Source organism: Acomys minous, assembly GCF_964271855.1.
Source record: "Acomys minous genome assembly, chromosome: 1".
Classification (NCBI taxonomy): Eukaryota; Metazoa; Chordata; class Mammalia; order Rodentia; family Muridae; genus Acomys; species Acomys minous.
Genome location: NC_140483.1, coordinates 36,540,198 through 36,562,986, shown reverse-complemented (window position 1 = coordinate 36,562,986; position 22,789 = coordinate 36,540,198). Strand labels below are relative to the sequence as shown.

Below are 22,789 nucleotides of genomic sequence, written 5' to 3'. Positions count from 1 at the left end.
GACTTTCCTGGCATTAGACAAGCAGGCTTCCTTGGCAAACAGTAACCCTAAACAAAGAAAGACATGTCCTAAGGATAAGGGTCAGTTCACCAAGAAAGTACAACCCTCAATGACAACACCTGAACAGACAGAGGCTCAAAATATATCAGAAAAAAGGAAAAGAGATAAAATCCAAGACTGGAGTTGGAGACCTCCATGTTCTTCCCACGCTGCCGTGACAGGCAGGAGCTGACTGACTCTGCTCCAACTGGGTCCAACTGAACTTCCTACCCCAGATGGAATACACATTCTTTTCAAAGGCATTATAACCAAAAACTACATCCTGTGTTGACAAAACAAACCTGAGCAAATGTAAAGTCCTGAAGCTTACAAAGCATGCTCCTATATCATGACACATTACACAGAAGTAACAAAAAGACAGGAAAATCAAATTTGTAAGTTAAACAATTCTAAATAACCCCATGGGGTCAAGTATGATATTTCAAAAGAAATTTTAAAAATACTAACTGAAAATAATAATAAAAATTCAAATTTGTGCAGCGTGACTAAACTGTACACAGACATATAGCAGAGATGTTAATCTTAGGAAAAAGGTCTCAAATCAACAATCTAAACCTCCATCTCAACAATTAAAATAAAAGAACACTAAGACTAAATGGAAAGAAAGCGAAATAATCACAAGATAAATTTTAACACAGAATGACAACAGACAAAATCAAGACAGAGATACATTGATTCTAAAGTTTAAAAAAATTAATAATTAAAATGATACAATGTGAGCACTCACACTCTCTCGTTCTCTCTTAATTTGTATGTGCAAGTACCTACACGCATACATGTGCACCACATGTGTGCCTGTGAAGGCCAGGGAGAGTGTCATGTCCCCTGGAACCAGTTACAGAATGCTGTAAGCTGCCGTGTGGCTGCTGGACACTGAACCTGGGTCCTTTGCAAGAGCAGCAAGTGCTCTTACTGCTGCGCTGTCTCTCCAGCCCCGCACTACTTGCTTTAAAGAGGCTCTACAAACCTAAGCAAGGTAACCAAGACAGTGGGATACTGAAAAGGTCCAGACCTACAGATCACTGGAGCAGTGACAGTTGCTGCGGGTCAGTAGTGGGAGAAACTGACTGACACAGGAAGCAGGCTCATTTCAGGTGTTGGAGCTATTCTGCACCACACTGTTGTGTTGAACACATACAGCTGTACAGGTATTAAAACTGACAGAAAAGTACACCAAAATAAAGTCCATGTTGCTGTAGCTAATTTAAAAAGAAAGAAATGTCAACATAAAATACATGGCAGCATGCATGAGGCCAGATAAAACTCTTAGCCCATGCTAAGGAGGGAAAGTGGGCACAAATTCCTCCCTCTACCCCAGAAGCTACTCTCAACCATAGCTGAGGAGAGGGAAAATCCATTTCCTTCAATGAAATGAAACCACATTCCAGGGCAGGCCCATGCTCAGGAATAGTTGGCCATCACAATTAGAACTCTATTTTCTTTTAGGAGAGAAAAAGAGCATGAAGTTGCCTAGGTAGGGAGGAGGAGAGGGTCTGGGTCCTCTGCAGGAACAGCAAGTGCTCTCAGGGGAGGAGAAAGAATATAATAAAAAAAAACATATGCCATAAAAAATTTAAAGAATAAACAAAAATGAGTATTCAAAAGTATACATGAAAAGCATCCTCGCATACCATTTGGCTCTGCAGAACCTAGCATTTACACTCATAAATACTGAGTGGGCTAGAGGAAATTTGATATACTGTACCAAGACCAAGGAAGGTTAAGTTATGTGTGGTGAAGGGATAAAACTTTTCTTTCATGCCAAGAAATCCAAAGACATTAAAACTGAAAAACCAGGAAATAATAAATATACTATTTAGTGAAATAATTAGAGATAAATTTCAAAACAGCTAAATTAGATGAAATTGTTGTTTTAGAACACAGAAAATGCAAGCCAGGCACGGCGGCGGCGCACGCCTTTAATACCAGCCCTTGGGAGGCAGAGGCAGGTGGATCTCTGTGAGTTTGAGGCCAGCTTGGTCTACAAAATTAGTCCAGGACAGCCAAGGCTACACAGAGAAACCCTGTCTCAAAAAAACCAAATAAATAAATAAATAAATAAATAAATAAATAAGAAAGAAAAAAGAAAAAGAAAACAGAAAATGCAGGTGTCATGAGGGACTCCAGGTTATGTGCATATAAACACTTAGTTAAAATAAAAATATATCCTCCCAAAAATGTATATGTATTTCCTGGTAAGTTTTCCTAATACTGCTTCTCAAGACTTCTGACACTGCCATGCTTGACTCCATCTTGGGATATTAACCCATGCATCTCGCCCCACCAGTGCTTTTCTTTCCTGCGATGGGCACTGTTCCACAGCTACAGTCTTGGTGACTGTCAAGGAGATCATTTGTAAGTCAGTGTCAGAATGGTCCTCGCAGATGAAAGCAGTGGGGCTTAAGACAGACTAATTAACTCAATTTCAAAACCACCTCTTACCTCCTTTTCTTCCTTCAGACCCTTGGGCTGCAGGATGGACCACTGTGGATCTTCTTCACAGCTCTTTTGTGTTGTCAGTGAACTGAATTTAGAATCCTTTAATAATTCCTCAGACACAGACATAAGGTGACTTACAGGCTTTTCATCATGAGTATCTTGCTAGTGGATATAAAAGAGAAATCATATTCTATATTAATGCTGTTTCCAAACCCACATTCCTATAAGTTTTGGTGAAAATTTTACACCATAGTTCATACATGCACATAAGTGTTCCTTTATTTTTTTTTAATTTTACCCATTCTGTTCAGCTGGAAACAGGAATTGTCGAGCACATGGTCTCAATAGCCTACAAGACAGCCTGCAGCTACAAAGAACCCAAAGGTTTCAGATCTAAAGGACTGAAACTTGGGGAAAACACAATCGGGTAATCGCAGTGCAGTCTTCCCAGCACAGCGTCATGGACACGCAGCGTGCATACTCCAGGCAGGAGGACACCTGAGAGGGTGCAGGGAAGATGATGGGCGCTGCTCAGAATGACACCTAACAACGGCGGGAATGCCCAACACAGCGGGTGTGCGTGTGGGTAGCACACGGAAGCTTTGCTGTGCCAAAGCACAGACTAAACCAGGAGAGTTTACAGTTTTTCCCTTTTGCACGAAAGATGGTACTTCATTTCTAGAACCAAACTGAGGTTATCTGAATATACTAACAGATAATAAGATAATCTAAAAAGGTTAAACAATGAATTCACCACTATTTAAGAATGATGAAATACAATTATTCCAATGCAGTAAGAATGATTAGGAGAGATTCAGGCCTGTTATGGGCCAAACAAACCAAATTAATTAAAAACAATTTTAGGGGGTTGGAGAGATGGACCAGTGGTTAAGGGCACTTGCTGCTCTTGCAGAGGACTCAAGTTTGGTTCCCAACATCCACACGGTGGCTCACAACCATCCACACCTCCAGTTTCAGGGGATCCAATGCCCTCTCTGACCTTCGTGGGCATGCATGCACTGTGGTGTATTACTTACATGTAGGCAAAACATTCATATGTAAGTAAATGTATCGTTAAAAAAACTGAGTTTTATTTTATGTGTATGAATGCGTTGGCTGTGTGTGTATCACACTGTGTGCCTTTAGCCCAAGGCGTCTTAAGAGGGAAGTAGATCCCTTAGAACCAAAGTTACGGGCAGCTCTGAGCCACTGTGTGGGTGGCTGGGAACCAAACCGGGGTGGGTACTCTGCAAGAGCAGCAAGGTGCTAACCACTGAGCCATGTCTCCAGCTCCAAGCTAATCTTAACAGTAACTGGAAAGCTAAAATTTTTTTGCCTTTGAAATGCAGCAGGAGCCATTTGTATTTTTATGTTTGCTTAAGACAAAGTCTTGTTACGTAGCCTAGGCAGGTCTCAAGCTTGTAATCTTCTTGTTTCAGGTTCCTAAGTGTTGGCAGTGTGGTGTATGTTGTCACCACTCAGCTAACACACCCACTTCTTACATATTTTTCATGACAAGTTAAAATAATAGTAGTTAATAATATGGCCTTGCCTTTGAATCTTTTTAATAGTCAATAAATACTTACAAAATGGCTTTACCATGTCCAAAATACATAGATGTGTCTATTAAACAAAAGGATATTTTTATATTTCACTTCATGCAAAGAAAATAAAAGACCTTCTGTCAGTAATCAAAACACTTTTACCCTTGAATTTAAAACATCAAATAGTCTTGGCCCCATATCTATTGTCCTGGGATGTCAGACTCAGAGGAGCAATGTCCCTGCTACTGCGTTCAAGAGGCATTATGTTCCTGGTGCGGGCTTCACTTTCCCTCCATGTCAGTAAGGCTGCTCGGGAGACTAAATTACTATGGGAATACTTAGAGCAGCGCCTGTGGTACATCACTAGATCAATGACTGTTTCTACTCTTATTTGGGCTGGAGTAATACATGTCAATGGAAAAATATTATAATACTGTCATCACCATGGTGAGGGAGCTGGCTGTTTATTATAGAGTATGAAATATGGACACTAAAACAACAACAACAACAAAATCAAACAACAACTGAGTAGTATAAGAGAAATGAGACGGGCCCGGGCTGCGAGATGCTCACTGTGTACACGCACTTGTCATCAAGCCCGGCAGCCCACGCTTCAGCCCTGGGACCCACATGGCTGAAAGAGAAAACCAACACCCGCAGTTTTCTTCTGACCTCCAGATGTGCACTGCAGCATGCATGCGCCTATACACATTCACACAATGAATAAATGCACTAAGGTAGTTTTAAAAGAATAGCATTGGCATCATCAGTGTAGGGGAAGCACAGCCACACAAAGGAGGCAGGACATTTGGCGCATAAGAGGAACTGTTGAGGAACAAACAGAACCAACGCAAAGGACAACACTGGCAAAGAGAGACAAGGTCACTGTTACTATCCCTGTGCAGGATTCCCAGATTTTCTGTCCAGAAGCCTTCACTAATCTACAAAGTGAGGACAGAACTATAATTAATGAGATTTTTCCTTGGCTGTGCAGTGCACTCACCTTGGATTGGTGCTGTTGCTCCCTGCCTTCATTAAAACACTGCTGATAAGAAGGGTGCGCCAGCTCAGGCAGAACTGTATCACCCGGCACTCCGCTGGGGTTAGTGTAGAGCGCTAACGGATTTAGGTCTCTGAAGCCCTAGGATGAAGCATTTCATTATATAATAAGCCAGAAAAGATGAACAAGCTGGCACTTGCAAAACTTAAACATATTCTCTAACATTGTTAAGGTGAAAATTCCCATGTTGATACTTCTTTAGTTACAAAAATAAAATAGCATCAGGATGAGAAATGTAGATGTACTATCACTAATTTCAAAATAAGAGAATATTGTTCTTTACTAGGAAAATATTAGATAACTAAATACCTCAGGGTTAGAGCAATTAAATCATTTGTTTTAAACAGAAGTTTCCACCAAAGGATTAAAGAACAATTAGCAAAATGTGGAGTTGTTTGGTGGTGGTGGTGGTGGTGGTGGTGGAGGTGGTGGTGGAGGTGGAGATGGTGGTGGTGGTGGAGGTGGTGGTGGTGATGGTAATGGCCTGGCTTCAACAGTCACCTGAAAATGAAGAGGGTGCTCTGCATTAAGAAGCCAGAAACCTAACAGACATCTCTAAGATTGAAGAGAAAATCAGTAACTGCTCATACGAGATTGTTTTATACGCTGAAGTGCGACATTTAAACAAAATATGTTGAACAAAATATGCATTCTACCTTGGATGGGGCATTTTCTCGGCATACAATAGCATGGCCTTCTGTCCTCAAGACATGATGGAAATAGACATCTTCATTTGAGGATGTGTCACAAAGAAAAATATTAAGGATTCCGTCCATATACTCATCCACCACCCCCACTAACGGCTTCAAACCACATAGCTTCTGGAAGTGCAAAATAGCTCTGGATGTCCATTGTTCCTAAATACAACACAGATATACTTATGGGATAAGATTTTAAGCATGAGTTGTAGTAATCATATAAAAAAATGAATTGTTATAAACTAGAGTTTTATGTGAAAAAAACCAAAATCCTAAAAATCTAGACTAACACATAAAATATGGTTAGATAAACATGACTGTAAAAATCTATCTAATGAAAAACTCTCATTTTCATAAATAGTATATTATTTATTTATAATAAATAAAAAGACCATTCATCAAAGAAATGCAAATCAAAACTACATGGAGAATCCACCACACATCAGTCAACACAATTATCACCAGAAAAAACACAGCAGGTGCTGGAGAAGGCAAAGGACAAAGAACTGCTGCCAGGGTGTACATTAGCCCATTTACCATGGGAACCAGTGTGGAGATTCCTTATAACGTAAAAATGATAATTCTGCATGACCCAACTTCTGATGACGCAAATCATCATATTAGATGAATTAGAACAATCTCACATAAACAAATATTCTAAGGAGTTGAATCCAGTGGGCATAAGAATAAAAGGGGTAACAGAGATATGGAAGGTAAAATGGTGAGGGAAATAAGCACATACTATATAATAATTTATAATATATAATAATTTAAAAAGAAAAATAATAAAAAGATTTAGAAAAATGTAAATAACTATCAACTGAGCAACTCTCATTAAAAAGAAAAAAAAAGTCAATTAAAGCCATGCAGGTGGCACACGCCTTTAATCCCAGCACTTGGGAGGCAGAGGCAAATGTATCTCTGAGTTTGAGGTCAGCCTAGTCTACAGAGTGAATTCCAGGACAGCTAAGGCTTATTTAAAAAACAAACAATCAAACAAACAACAAAAAAGTCAGTTAAAGACTAACCTTAGAGGCAAAAAATTAAATTCAAGGTAAAATATTATTTTAAATATTTAATGCAAAATTTACTATTAAAAAAAAAGACCAAAGACTTATAAGCTAATAAGAAATTGTCAAGCCAAAAATGGACGGGAGAGTGAGATCTTCTGCCTTCAGAATACCTGTTGATTCGGGCAAATCTGAACTTCAGTTTTGATGGCCAAAGGGGACAGTTATCAGAGCCGGGGTCCACAGCGGTCGGGGGTCTACGTTAACATCTGTGAGACATACTCCAGGCAAAAGGGAGGCAAACACACCACACTGCAAATGGAGCTGTAGCTCCATTTTCACACCACCAGAGCTGTGCACCGAACTTCAAGTTTTAACTTACATCACACACTGCAGAGTAGCAGGAGTTTGAGACACTTGGCCGAAGCAAATATAAAACCTCTCTGGAGACAGGCATCATGCAACCTTTCTGACACACAAATTACCAAGACAACAGCAGCATAAAGGAAAACATACACAGACAGGCGAGGACATCGGAGGCCACTCCACAGGTCAAAACACCTGCCCTCAAGCCTGACAAGTCAGAGTTAGATCCCCAAGACTAAATGATGGAAGGAAAGGCCCAAATCTCACAAGTTATCCTCTGACGTCCATGTATGTACGCACGCATGTACACAAACACACACACAATGAAAATGTAAAAATGTTATCTAAAATAATACCTGAAGAAATCATGAACCATCTACGACAACACATAGAAACAACATTGAAGAAACCCCTAAAACCTTGAAACATTTTTTATTACTAAATCAATTATAAAACTAACTTTATGCTTAAGGCAGTATTAACAACAAACTACCAACTTAGTTTGAAACTCTTGTTGAGGTCAGCAGTCTATATAAATGAGTACAGGTCAGCCAGTGAGATGTCTCAGTGGGTAGAGGCACTGTGCATCTGCCTGCCACCCCAGCTCAGGCCATGGATCTCACAAGGTGGCTGGAGAGATGTCTTACTCTCACCACTGCTACACACACACACACACACACACACACACACACACACACACACACACACACAGCTTTTTTTTTTTACAGATTTATTCATTTATTACATGTATATACCAGAGGACGGCATCAGATCACGTAATAGATAGTTGTGAGCCACCATGTGGTTGCTGGGAATTGAACTCAGGACCTCTGGAAGAGCAGTCAGTGCTCTTAACCTCTGAGCCATCTCTCCGGGCCCCAACACACAGATTTTAAAAAACAAACCTGATACAACTGAACTAAATTTCAGAAAGTAAAAACACAATTAACAAAAACTAAAACCTTCATAGCACTCATTAGCTGATTAAATAGGATTAAAAAGTAAACTAGCACAGTGGAAGATAATTTAAAACAAGAATTGCCTACTTTGTAATGACGTGGACATAAAAATACAGAAGACAGTTAAAAGATTTGGAAGAACTTACCTTTAAAACTTTTAATTTTTGTTCCAGAAAAAGACAGATAGAAACAGAGAGAATAAAATATGATTATGGGGCATAGGCAACAATCAAAGAATAACAACTTCAAATTCACAAGGTTTAATCAAAACTAATAACCCATAGATATTTAAATGTCCAATGAACAAAGTAGGTTAAATAATAAATTCACATTCACAAGTAAGCATCACATTATACATAAACATATACTGAAACTGAATGTAAGGGACAAATGGAAAATCTTTAAAACTGCTAAAAACAAAGAGGGCAAAGCCATGGCCAAGGACTTTTAAAGGAAAAGCCACCAGACTGACAAGTGACTTCTCCAAAAGGAAGGAGACCAGAAGCTAGTGATAATGTAACAATGTAGGGAGACTGAGCCAACCCAGAGCCCGCAACCACAGTGAGGAGAGCAGGTGGGGGGGGACTGTCACCCAGCGGGACAGCCTGTACTTAGCAAGCACGAGGCCCTGCATTCAACCTCTTATGCATGTACAAAAAGTGGTACAAAATAACGTTGGGTTCTGATAAACATTACTAAATCTGCCACTACATGACCGTCACCAGACAAAATCTTAAATAATGCAGCTCAAGTAGAAGAGCTCAGGCAAAGAGTGGGAGTAGATTATGACTTGAGAAATATATAATTACACACACACACACACACACACACACACACACACACACACACACACGCTGTTTGTTTGTTGTTATTTTGAGACAGGGTTTCTCTGTAGCCTTGGCTGTCCTGAACTTGCTTTGTAGACCAGGCTGGCCTGGAATTCATAGAGATCTGCCTGCCTCTGCTCCCAAGTTATGGGATTAAAGGCAGATGCCACCACACCCAGCCCCACTGTTATAATTTTTGTAACCAATTTTTTACAAAACAAAATAAATATCTTCAAAATTCAGTATTTCATTTTCTTTCATCCCTTCAAGAAAACTGGTTATTGTAACTGCTTATTATATATTAGATCATATTCAGAGAGGGACTAGGTAGCCTTTCAATGTCCTCATTTGTCATTGTGTTAATTTTCATTATACTACATAGCACAAAATATACTTTTGTGTAAGAGACTGTGTTGGAACAACACATATGATTTATCATGTTACACACATTAAATTACTTGAAATTTTCAGGTTTCCTATTTTTAAAGTATTATGTAAGGCAATTTATATAAATATGTAAAGTATTTGACAAAAATATTATTGAATGTTAGACACTGTAAAATAACTATATTTATAAAAATTGCTAACAAAAGCTTGATATATGAGGGACTGTTAAAAATAGAAGATTTACAAATACTACAATGGGGAAGTAGCACATTATTTATGCTATATATCATTACATAAGAGGATCATGTGCTGGAGAGATGGCTCAGAGGTTAAGAGCATTGACTGCTCTTCCAAAGGTCCTGAGTTCAACTCCCAGCAACCACATGGTGGCTCACAGCCATCTATAATGAGATCTGATGCCCTCTTCTGGCATGCAGGCACACATGCAACCGTTATACTGTATAAATAAAAAATAAATAAATATTTTTAAAAAGATAATTTAAGATAAATGTATACTGTATTTTAGTAGTTTTCAAATTTAATACTTCAATATGTACATGTTAATCAACTTGGACAGATCTAATAAAATGCCAGAAATTGCACAGCTTAAACATAAACATTAGTTTTTCATGAATCTACAGTCTTAAAATTCTAAACTCAAGGTCTGAAATGTTTCATATCCTAGTAAGATATTTCCTGGCTAGTAGACCTCCTCCTCCTTGTAATGGGCTCACACATACAGCAAAAGGAAAGAGAAGGAGGGAGAGCATGGGAAGAGGGAGGGAGGGAGAGGGAGGGAGGGAGAGGGAGGGAGGGAGAGGGAGGGAAGGAGAGAGAGGGAGGGAGAGAGAGAGGGAGAGAGCATGTGAATGATGTGAGTGCTGTAACAAGTAAACGGAGCAGGATCAGGTAGGTAAGAGCTGAAAGCACAGAATAATTGGGGTCCCATCCTAACAATGCTCATTTTTATTTACTTCTTTATTATTTAATTTTATTTCAAGAATATAATAATTATCAGATGTAAGAGTTAGTATATATTTTACTTAACACAATAAACACATTAGTGCTCAATATTTTGCCAGGATACACATACACACATAGACGGGTACACACATAAGTGAACCCCTAAGTCATGAACTATGAGGTAACCTAAGCTAGCTCAATGAGGAAAAAGATGAACTGATTTCTGGCTTTGTCTTAAAAAGTTCTAACAGTTTATCTCAGTGCATATTAGTTTTCTACCCAGTAATTTTCGCATAGCTCATAACTATTATCAAAACATAATAGCACAAGACATCCATGCTAAGATATAAATCTAGAATTGATTCATTTCCCAGCACGCACAAGGAGGTTAAAATCAACAGTAACTAGTTTGCATTCCCACCAGCAATGAAGGAGTGTTTCTCTCTCTCCACATCCTCGCCAGCATGTGGTGCTACTTGAGTTTTTGATCTTAGCCATTTTGATGGGTGTAAGATGGAATCTCAGTGTCGTTTTGATTTGCATTTCTCTGATGACTAACGAGGCTGAGCATTTAAGTGTTTCTCAGCCATTTGATATTCCTTTGTTGAGAATTTTCTGTGTAGTTCTGAGCCCCATTTCTCAACTGGGTTATTTGGTTTGGTGGTGCTTAATTGAGTTCTTTATATATTTTGGATATTAGACCTTTGTCAGATGAAGGGTTGGTGAAGATCTTTTCCCAGTCTGTAGGCTGTCGCTTTGTTCTGTTGACAGTGTCTCCTGTCTTACAGAAGCTTCTCAGCCTCATGAGGTCCCATTTATTAATTGTTGACCTTAAGGCCTGGGCTGTTGGTGTTCTATTCAGGAAGTTGTCTCCTATGCCAATGTGTTCCACGCTCTTCCCTACTTTTTCCTCTAACCGATTTAATGTCTCTGGTTTTATGTTGAGGTCTTTAATCCACTTGGATTTGAGTTTTGTGCATGGTGACAAATAAGGGTCTAATTGCATTTTTCTACATGTAGACATCCAGTTAGACCAGCACCATTTGTTGAAGATGCTATCGTTTTTCCATTGAATAGATTTGGCTTCTTTGTCAAAGATCAAGTGACCAAATGTGTGTGGATTCATCTCTGGGTCTTCAATTCGATTCCATTGATCCACCAGCCTATTGCTATGCCAGTACCATGCTGTTTTAATTACTGTTGCTCTATAGTACAGCTTGAGATTGGGTATGGAGTGCAAACTAGTACAACCACTTTGGAAATCTATCTGGTGCTTTCTCAGAAAAATGGGAACAGGGCTTCCTCAAGACGCAGCTATTCCACTCCTTGGAATATACCCAGAAAATGCTCTACAACACAAAAGGGACATATGCTCAACCATGTTCATAGCTGCCTTATTCATAATAGCCAGAACATGGAAACAGCCTAAGTGTCCCTCAGTAGAAGAATGGATAAAGAAACCGTGGTACATTTGCACTATGAAATACTATTCCACTATTAAAAACAAGAAATTCCCGAAATTTGTGGACAAATGGATTGAACTAGAAATTATCATAATGAGTGAGTTCACCCAGAAGCAAAAAGAGACAAATGGTATATACTCACTTATATTGAGACACTAGCCCAAGGGGCATGTCCCACGAAAGACTTTACTTACCAGAAAAGTGGGTCAGAGGGAAGGACATCCTATTGGGACTTTAGGTAAGAGAAGCATGGGAGAATGGGGAAATAGAAGGATCCAGAGGGTCCTGGAAACCTACAAGAAGAACATTAGGACGGGCAGATCTGGGTCCTGGGGTCCTGCTCAAACTATGGCACCAGCCAAGGAAAATATAGGCAGTAAACTTCAAACCCCTACCCAGACCTAGCCGATGGATAGGACATTCTTCACAGTTGAGTGGAGAGTGAGGTCTGACTTTCATACAAACTCTGGTGCCCCATTTTTGACCACGTCCCCTGGATGGGGAGGCCTGGTGGCACTCAGAGGAAGGATAACAGGTCACCAAGAAGAGACTCGATACCCTATGAGCATATACAGAGGGAGGAGGTCCCCCTCAGTCACAGACATAGGGGAAGGGAGTAGGGGAGAAGTGGGAGGGAGGGAGGAATGGGAAGATACAAGGGATGGGCTAACAATTGAGATGTAATATGAATAATAAAATATTAATTAAAAATTTTTTAAGTTAAAAAATAAATAAATAAAATAAAAATCAACAGTAACTTCAGTTCTGGGGGCTCTAATACCCTCTTCTGGCCTCAGTGTGAACTGCACATATTTATTACATATCCATACATTAAGGCAAAACATACATAGGCATAAAATTAAAAAGGAAAGGCTACAAATCAGAGCATCTATGAAATACTAACATGACCAATGGTAACAGACCACTAAGGCAGATCTGCCAATCAGAAAGGTGAAGTCCAAGAGGAAGCACTCCTTACAATTATGCTTTAAAAATTCGTTTTAATTAACGTATAGTACGTTAGAAAGTTAACTTTAAATTCTTATTTACATTCTTAGTTCCACTTTGAATTTCTTTTAATAACATCCTTTAGATGAGTCATTTTTATCACATATGCATCATTTTTCTTCTAAGACCCATCCAGCACAAGAAGCTAAACTATCCCATAATACACAAGGCCAAGAAGCACGCTACCATGTGCCAACATGTGACTACTAACTAACCAGACAAGAAAAAGAAGGCAACTTCAACTCTCATTTACTTCCACGGTGTTCAGTTCCACCACGACGAAGGTACCCATGCTGTAGAGACATCGGAGGGTTTGTCATGTAGTCTTTACTGTAATGTTGAGACAGCCCCTCTGCTCCTACTCCAGGGCTTTTCTCATGGGGCCATGTTGTGTGCGTTCATTTCTCCGGGAGGCTGGGCTGATAATCTAGCCCCAGAGTTTTTTCTTCAGCCTTGTGGAGGCTAGCTGAAGAAGGCTCCGTCCTGAGAAACGGTCAAGAAGAAGGCCTTCTGGGAAGGGAGGGAGCGCAGGGTAGCTGGGTCGGGACAAGAGAAATCTGCATCCCTTCCAGAAGGGAAAGGGGGCCTCTGGCTTATAAAAGGCCAGACTACACTTTATTAAAAATAAAGACAAAAGAATCAAACAACTCGATTTTAATTCACTAAGCTTAGAAAAGGGCAAGGGCAGAAGGCTGTGGGGAAGGGGTGAGGGTTGCACTGCTCAACCTTCCAGCCTCTGGGTTTTTTAACTAAGCTTACTTGAATAGCAGGAGACACTCCCAGGACACTTTCCCAGGCTTGTCTCCAGGGTACCTTTGATATGTTTTTCTTCATTTTGACAGCTTTTGTGTGGGTTAACACATTTAGGTCTGGTGGGCTGTTACCAGCAGGGGGTTCTGCTCACTTATGTCTGTAGCTTACCAGGAGGAAGCATCTTCTCTGCCTATAGACAAGGGCCCACAACACTGGATTTTGTCAAAGGCCTTGTCTGTGTCTACTGAGATAATCACATGATTTTGTCTTTAAGCTTATTTATAGCATTCATTATATTTATGCTGAGCTACCCCTTCACCTGCAGGATAAAGCCATCTACAGCCAACATCATCCTAAGTGGAGAAACACTGGAGGGAATACCATTAGCATCAGTAACAAGACAGGGCTGCCTACCATCTGCACTCCTTCTCAACAGTGTCAATGTCCCTACTTAGAGAAATAAAACAAGGGAAGATTAAAGGACACAAATAGTCCAATAAGTCAAATTTAAAAATTAAATGACTATACATACAAAAGATAATAAAATTCCACTAGAAAATGGCTAGAATTGATCACCATTAACAAAGTGGAATAATACAATATCAACTTACAAAATCCAGTAGCCATTTGACAAAATAATAACAACAGACGTGCTAAGAAAGCTCATGGAACCACTTCCACTCAGGGTAGCATCAAAAAGTAAAATATGTAGGAAAAAACGGAACCAAGAATGTGAAAATGTTTAAACCTCTGCAGAAAGAAACTGAGGAAGTCACTAGAATATGGAGAGATCTTCATATTACTAGGGTAGAATTAATATTGTGAATATGGCCATGCTGCCAAAAGCAATGTACAGATTCAATTCAATCCCAATAAGTACCCCATAATATTCTTCACAGAAACAGAAAAAAAATCCTAAAATTCATACAGAAGGAAGCACACATGGCCTGTTAGCCCAAGAAACCTGAGCAAAGAGAGTAATGCTGAAAGGGTCACCATACCAGATTTCAGCCAGATCACAGAGTGTAGTAACATAGCCATAACACTGCTACAAAAACAAGTATGTAGACCTATCAAAGAAAATAGACAACCCAACAATTACTATATGTAGCTACTCCCAGCAGTCAACAGCACAGCTCTATTTGAGACAGTAGCACTACAGTGCTCTGTAAGATTATAACGGACCCTGAACATTCCTGCTGCTTAGCAACACTGAATGACACCATGGCCCAACACATTACTCACATTGTGGTGGTAGTGGTATCAACTTGTGCTGCCAGTCACTGGAAAGTACACCAAGTACAATTATGCACAGTATTTAATAATAAACGACTGCTACTGCTTTGTAGATTATTCACTCCAGCTTATCCTATATTCTGTGCCAACAAGATCTACTTAAAATATCTCAATGTGCCCGGTGGTGCACGCCTGTGATCCCAGGACTCGGGGAGGCAGTGGCAGGCGGATCATTGTTGAGTTCGAGGCCAGCCTGATCTACAAAGCGAGTCCAGAACAGCCAATGCTACTCAAAAAACAAAAACAAACAAAAAAGCTCACTTTCTTTTGCTGCTCTCATACACTGTAGTAGGTGACAGCAAATACTACATGACATGACGTAGATGTTGCCCACATGTCTATCTCTCATACAACATATAATCATTTCACATGTTATTTTTGTGTCCTGAGAACTGGCACAAAATAAGGACCTAAATCTTGCTCACTAATGAGAGAGAAACAAGCAAACATACCTCTGCTGGCCTCACCCATGCCAAAGAGCAAGGTATAGCCTGAGCTGGAAGCTTTGTGTAGCAGCATCTGCAGAAAGCCAAATATATGACTATTTAATCACGTATGGACACGGCTTTTCTTGAGTCTCTGATCCATTTCTTGTTTTGTTATTCAGAACATTTCAATTAAATTCTGACACTTTAAATTAATACTTTGTACTTTGAAAGTAATTTAAGAAACAAATTACAAAACGTAAGAAGTTTCTGAAGAGGACCGTGTTCATAAAAGCACCAATAGAAGCTGTTCAATGCCCTGCTGCTTAAGTACTCCTCTTAGCAGGACCCTGAGTCATTTTCTTAAGAAAAGATGAAAATTTATTCTCACAGTCCATTCAAATTAATAATCAAGAGAAAGAAGACAAAAGCGGCTATCGTCCATCCATCAGTGTGATGAGGGGCTGGAGAGATGGCTCAGTAACTAACAGCACGCTGCTTCTGCAGAGGACAGAGTTCAGTTCCCAGCTCGCACGTTAGACAGCTCACAACTACATAGCGTCTACCTACCAGGGAATCCTGTAGCTTTGGCCTCTATCAGCACCTGATCACACATGCACACACACACACACAATTAATAAAAATAAAGCTTTTAAAAACATATTAAATGATCCCTTGCCAAATATGCCCTATGATAAGGGATGTAAAGAAGACTGCATGGAACATGGCAAGAGACAAAGGGTCCCAGGCCCCAAGTTCCATGATTCAGAATTTCATTGCTCCAGCAATTTTGCTAAATTGAACTCACTTGAGGAACCTCAGCGAGGACTTCTGGACCGTTCCTATGTTTCCAAAGTCTGGGTAGAATACTTCAACCTCCTTTTCCCCAAGGATCCGATGGATAATAACCCGGTACCACCACTTGTCCTCAGAAATCCTTACACAACAAAGATGTCCTGGTTGAATAAAATATTCCGGCATGATGTACCGATCAGAAACCAGCTGGTTAGAGTAACAGCGCCTGTAGAATTTCATAATACAGAAAAATCCAAAGAGTAAGACAAAAATAATGTCATTTTTACTGATGTATCAAGAACAAGAACGTCTTAGTAAAAAGTAAAGAAAATAACTAATTTTCTCTGATTTGTTAATGCCTATTAATGTCAATTTCTTTCTTTCTTAAATTTATTTATTTATTTTTATGTATATGAGTGCTCTAACTGCATGGTCATCTTCGTGACAGAAGAGAGCATCAGATCATATCACAGATGGTCATGAGGCACCATGTGGTTGCTGGGAATTGGAACTCAGGGCCTCTGGAAGAACAACCAGTGCTCTTAACCGCTGAGCCATCTCTCCAGCCCTAATGTCAATTTCTTCATCCAAATCCTTTCTTTTCATCAATGAACTCCTTCCAAGGACAACACTTACATACTTGTCTTGCCACCTAACAAGACATTGTATATATTACATTCTCTGAATAGACTAGGACCCAACTTCACTCCATGGAACTTCCTAAAAGGATGCTCTGCTGCATCTGTGGCTCATGGAAGACCTCAGAGGAGGGGAGAGAAAGACTCTAAGAGCCAGAACACCAGGAAATCTACTGTGAAACAGTCTTACCTAGAAATGGCCACACAAACAAGACCAGAACAACGGCAGTATCAAGGGACGTACTAATGTGGAAAGGGGGAAATTTTCCTGGGGTCTCACCCCTAAACAAAGAACTACAGCCAACCAGTAACAACAAGGGAAGGGGAGCTGGCCCCTTGCAGGAATGAGCCCCGGCATCAGTTATCCAATGCAGCGTGGTCAGCCCTGAAACAACAGACACACATCCAATCTGTGTTTACATGTATTTGTGATGCACATATATATATGCCGGTAGCAATAATAATCAAAGAAAAAAAGGCCATCAACTTGAAAGGGGGGTGATGTGGATGGATGGGTGGGGTATCAGGGAGGAGCTGGAAGGAGGAAAGGGAGGAGGGAAAGTGGTGCAATTCTATTTCAGTTAAAAAAACATTCCTTTAAAAAAAAAAAAGCCCCAATGGCTTGCTAACCCCAAGTTTAAGAGTCTCTCTCTTCAGCCTATCTCCTTTCATGCCCTTGGCTACTCCATCTACACAACTCTCTCCTATTCCTTCCTTATTAATATGCTTTAAATAGGCTCCACGTTGCCTTAAAATCTGGGTTCTTTGGAGTGTTTCAAGCAGAAACCGAGGTTCAAATCCTGACTCCCTTGTTTAAAAGATTGGCAGCTGTGCTTTTCTGTGTTTCAGTTTCCTTGCTGAGGATAGAGAGAATAGCAAAATCTTAGTTAACCATGCAGACGGTTTGAGAACGGTGGCTTCAGCAGCTCTCAAACACTGCCATCCCTCCTGTGTAACATCTCACCCAGTTGCACATCTCATTTCACTGTGAGTGATGGACTCTCCTTGCAAGACCCTTGCATCCTCAACATCAAAGCTTGTGTTTTCAACTGTCTGGAAGCCATGCTATAGGTCCTCTCTCCTTACCCATTCTCTTCCCCCTTATCCCCTAGCAATAAGGAACCCATATTTTAACTACCCATATAGACTTCCCAGGATCTAGGTGTGGCTCTTTGAATAAAAAGTTCTAGCTATCAGGATTTAAGAAAAATCACACAACGTTGAAATTACTGTATACTTTATCACAATTTTTTTAAAGGTGAAATGTGCAAACTTCAAGTTGTGTCTTTCAAAGCAATGATGTGGCCCACACCCTCTACCTTTGTTTTCTCCTTCCCATCAGCTACCAAGGGACCTAGTAGACGATGGCTGGCTACATCCTAAGTGGGCAACGCATTATCCAGAACAGTGGAAGAGAACATCAATGTTTTTAACACCACGGAACATCCACGTTTGCAGGAAGAGACAAACCTTTGGCTACCCAAAATCCTACGACTGCCAAGTCTTTACTGCCAACTATCTGATGCTCACCTTAGATGCAGTGAGTAGAAATGCCTAGTTTCTCATACCTATTCAATCTCTAAGCCAACAGTCTTCATGGTGAAATATTTCATATTCTCTCCCCAAAACTTTTTACTCCCTTTCTTATCAACTGACAGTTTTACTTTCCTAATTTCTCCCCAGTTTGTTCCTTTCTGCTCTCTCTCCCTCCCTTTTAAAGACTTGCCCATTTTATTGACCTTTTCTTCACCCCTTGCTTTACTATGAATGGAGTTAGCCCTCTAAATCTGTTGTCTAAACACACAGAAAGAAACAACCAGGGGCAGTTTCAGGGACCTCAGCTCAGCGACGTGTTCACTGTGGTGAAGCAGAACGTGAGCAGAAGCAGGAGGTGAGCCACAGCCTTTATTATCTCATGGCAGCCAGGTGGAAAGAACAGAGAGAGAGGGCACAGGAACAAGCTGCATCCTCTAAGGACACTTCCCCAGTGACCTACTTCCTCTAGCTAAGTGTCACCTCCTATTTCAAGCCACTTCCCAATAATGTCTCTAAATTATGGAGCCATCAATGAATTGGTCCACTCATCAAGTCAGAGCCCCCATGACCCAGTCACTTGGGTAAACACCCAACAGTGCACTAAGGACCAAGCCTTTAACACATGAGCCTCTCGGGACATTTCATATCCAAATTCTAAGAAGGTCCTCCCCTAACCTTTAAGAAAAAAAGATCTCAGTGATTTCTGTCTGAAAGAATGCTTTCCCGTGGTGCTAACAACTCGGCTCTTACATCTCCCAATTCCATATCAGGTCAGGTCCTCCCAACATCACCAGTGCTAACTCTACTTTCTTATCTGCTCCCAAATATCATCATTCAATCCTTCATTAATGCTGACCTTAGTGCCAGAATATACATACTCTCACATCAACTAGCAAAGCCCTGCTTAGGAGGCCTTGTTCAAATACCAGCTATAAAGCCTTCGCAGACAGAACCACCGCGTCCCACTCTATCCCACTTATCCCCCTGGCTATCTTCCCAGCTTTAGTGTGCTCACGCAGGCAAAGAGCATGTCTTACACATGCATCCTTGTAGTACTAGGGCCTCAACAACCAGACACAGAGCAGCTACAGTGTGACAGCAGCACCCAGGCTGGGGAGATGGTTGGATGGTGATGCTTGCTTGTATAGCATGAAGGCCTGAGTTTGATCACCAGAACCCACATTAAAACACCAATGCTGGGTACAGCAACAAGTGCTTTTGTTGAAAAACATGGAGACCTGGGAGTCTGTGGGGCTCGCTGGCCCAGCCTAACTAACGAACTGCAGTCTCGTGAGAGCCTGTCCCAAAGAACTCATCTTACAGCTTCTAATTTCATATGCATTCATGGACAGCACCTAAGAAATGGCACACAAGGCTGTCCTCTGGTCTGCATATGCACACATGTGTGTACTTACACACATGATACACATACATACACAAAGAGCAGCCAACACTGAACTAGATTCTAAATGCTTTACTTGCCACAGTTCTGCAGTAGGCACTAGATTGTCTCAATTTGGAGATAAGATTAGACCAAAAGAGTTGAATAATGCCCAGATCTCAGAGATGATAATAATACTTTAAAATATGTACTAAGTCGCACAGACATAGTAGAATATGTGATGATTTTTCTAATGTGTATATGCATGCATGCACATGTGAGTGTGTATGTGTATGTGGGTGTGGGTGCATGTGCGCCTGCTACATGCACATGCATAAACGCACATGGAGGCCAGGGATGACAACCTCACCTATCAGTCAAGAATGTTGCCCACCTCCTTTGAGACAAAGTCTCTGACTGGCCAAGGGCTCAGCAATTATGCTAGACTAGCTGGACAGTGGGCCCCACCCCAGGAAGCCTCCTGTCTCTGCTCCCCCAATGCTAGGACTGCCTGGCATTTACAGATAGAACTAAGGTCTTTGTGTTCACAAAGCAAGCACTTTACTAAGCCATCATTTGAGCCATGATAGTATTTCTTTCTAAGGGATTATTACTTGACTTGCATTATGTCAGGTAACTTGAGGTTTTGTATAAAAATATACAATATGATAAAATAAGAAAAATATGCAATGCTCTTATAAATATAAAAAATTATTAATATGACAAAATATAATCAGATATTCTTAGTATTTATTAACAAAGGACAGAATTTTTCAGTAGACAAAAATCAAATAACAGTCCTTAAGCCCTCGGGGCCCTGGTATTCTTCCATATAATTCGGCTATTTTCATACTATAACTAAGACCTTGCCCTTTGACATATGCACTGGTGCTGTAAAGGTAACAATAGGTAAATACCATGTGCCTTAGCTGAATCAAGGCAGTGTCAAAACTATTGTCACCTGCCACTGTCACATTTCAGTTAAAGAGAACAAAACAACAACAACAAAAGCCAACAAACAAACAGACGAGGCCAACCAGTTTCACTTAAGAATGTCCCTGATGCCCAAGCCAGGCGTGGAGATGCACACCTTTAGTCCCAGCACTTAGGAAGCAGAGGCAGAGGCAGGCGGATCTCTTAGTTTGAGGCCAGTCTGGTCTACAGAGAGAGTTCCAAGATAGCCAGGGCTACACAGAGAAACCCTGTCTCAAAAAATAAAAATAAAATGAAATAAAATAAAGAAAGGAGAAAAAATAAAATCCTTGATATGGCAGTGCAATTAAATTATCTATGACAAAGAAATTGAAGTACATACACAGTATTCCCCAAATATCTCAAGGAGAAGCCCTTTGTACCTGAACTATGACCTAAACTAGCCTTTGGTGGGGACCCAATTTTCAGCTGTAGGCATTGGAATGATTGCTCAGCAGTTAAGAGCATCTACTGCTCTAGCAGAGGACGCAAGTTCTGTTCTCTGCATCCACATCAGGCAGCTCACAACCAGCCGGACCTACAGCTCCATAGTATCTGATATCTTCCATAGGCACCTGTGCTCACATGCACACACTCCCACACCGACACATAAACAACAACCAAGCCAAACATGGTAGCACACGCCTCAAATCCCAGCACTCGGGAGGTAGAGGAAGGACTTCTGTGAGCTTGAGGGAGCCTGTCTCAAAAAAACAAAACTAAACTAATAACAACAAAAAAGTAAAATTAAAAACAAAAAATAACTAGTTGCTTTTGCTTTTTGGATTTTGTTTTGTTTTGTTTTTTTGAGATAGGGTTTCTCTGTGTGTAGCCTTGGCTGTCTTGGAACCAATTTGTAGACCAGGCTGGCCCTCTAACTCACAGAGGTCCACCTGCCTCTACTTCAGTGCTAGGATTAAAGGTGTGCACCTACCACCACCCAGCAACTAGTTGATTTTTAATGTAACACCATTTTCTTTTAAATACTGACTAATGTGATGGTGAAGATTATGTTTTAAAATTTAAAATAAAAATGCCTCTAGCCTGTAAGCTCTACTTGACCAAGGACAGGTGACTTCCTGGAATCCTGGGGCTGTTCTTGTAATTGCCTGATCTTGCTCTTGAAAGACAACAATCCAGTGTTTTCACTCCTGTAAAGAAGCTCATTTGGCCGAGTGCACCCAGGAAGGGTGTGTGTATGACTGCACCTCGGCTGAATGTGTCCATCAGAGTATGATCTCGTCCTTGGTTGCATGAAGGCAGGAGTATGGAGCCCTGTGAGTTTTACCTTTCTAATCTCTGACTAATGTACTCCAGAGATGCCTCTTGAGAGCGCTCTCTGGCATAGCCCAGGCGTGATAAGTATCCAGAACTAGTATCTGAACAAAGCCCCTTCTTTGCTAAAATGTATGCATGATCAGACTGGTGAATCTCTGCATGACCCCAGGCCCATAACACTAATAATACAGTTCAGAGCTGAGCATTTGAAACATATCTTCACAAAACTTCACTAAGACTACATATTGTCAATGATAAAATTCATGCCTTCAAGCAAGACTTTATAGACTTTTAAAGTCGTGGCATTCAACATCAAAACTAACAAACTCTGAAAGTTAATGTTGTTCTGATCGCATCAGCAGTAATAATAAACACAGTCGTTTCACGGAGAATAAGTTCATTCAACACCCACAAATCCCTTACTGACAGGTAGACCTCAGTTTAATACTGTTTATTAAGTGTGGTTTTTTTTTTTCCTTTTCAATATTCTAGAATGAAACACATCTGGATGAGCTGCACAGTTCAGTTAAGGCAGCACTCCACAAGCAACCAAACCATGACATTTAGAATTATACACAGGTACAACTCACTCAGGACTGTTTTCATGTTCATAGTTCCCTCATGCTTGCTTAACTGCTCTGCAGTTACTTATCTTGAAATTCTTAATGATTTCTAAACAGAGGACCCTGTGTTTTAGTTGGTACTGGGGCCTGCAATTATATAATTTGTCCGGGTTCTTTTCCAACAGCTGTTGTAGACCAACCAATTTTAAAATATGAGCATATAAAAAAATCAAATTCTAACCTGCATCTAATTTTATAACGTATTTGTCAATTTTTGACATTATCAAAAAATAATTTTCCCATAGCCTTTTTGTGTTTATGAGGCAGAGGACTTCAAGTTCCTCCATTGCTCATTTGTTCACTTGCCA

At 40.4% G+C, this 22,789-nt stretch overlaps 1 protein-coding gene across 9 annotated transcripts in view; it reads right to left on the bottom strand.

Annotated features, from left to right (window-relative positions):
* The window catches only part of TDRD5 (tudor domain containing 5), a 70,445-nt gene that overhangs the window by 23,205 nt on the left and 24,451 nt on the right, over positions 1-22,789 (bottom strand). For all 9 annotated transcript variants that reach the window (XM_084772341.1, XM_084772340.1, XM_084772348.1 and 6 more), the window contains exons 10-14: positions 16,067-16,279; positions 15,286-15,352; positions 5,760-5,960; positions 5,047-5,184; positions 2,503-2,661 (exon numbers count right to left, since the gene is read on the bottom strand). In XM_084772341.1, the coding sequence (XP_084628467.1) occupies positions 2,503-2,661; positions 5,047-5,184; positions 5,760-5,960; positions 15,286-15,352; positions 16,067-16,279 (778 nt within the window). The remainder of the gene's footprint in view (positions 1-2,502; positions 2,662-5,046; positions 5,185-5,759; positions 5,961-15,285; positions 15,353-16,066; positions 16,280-22,789) is intronic.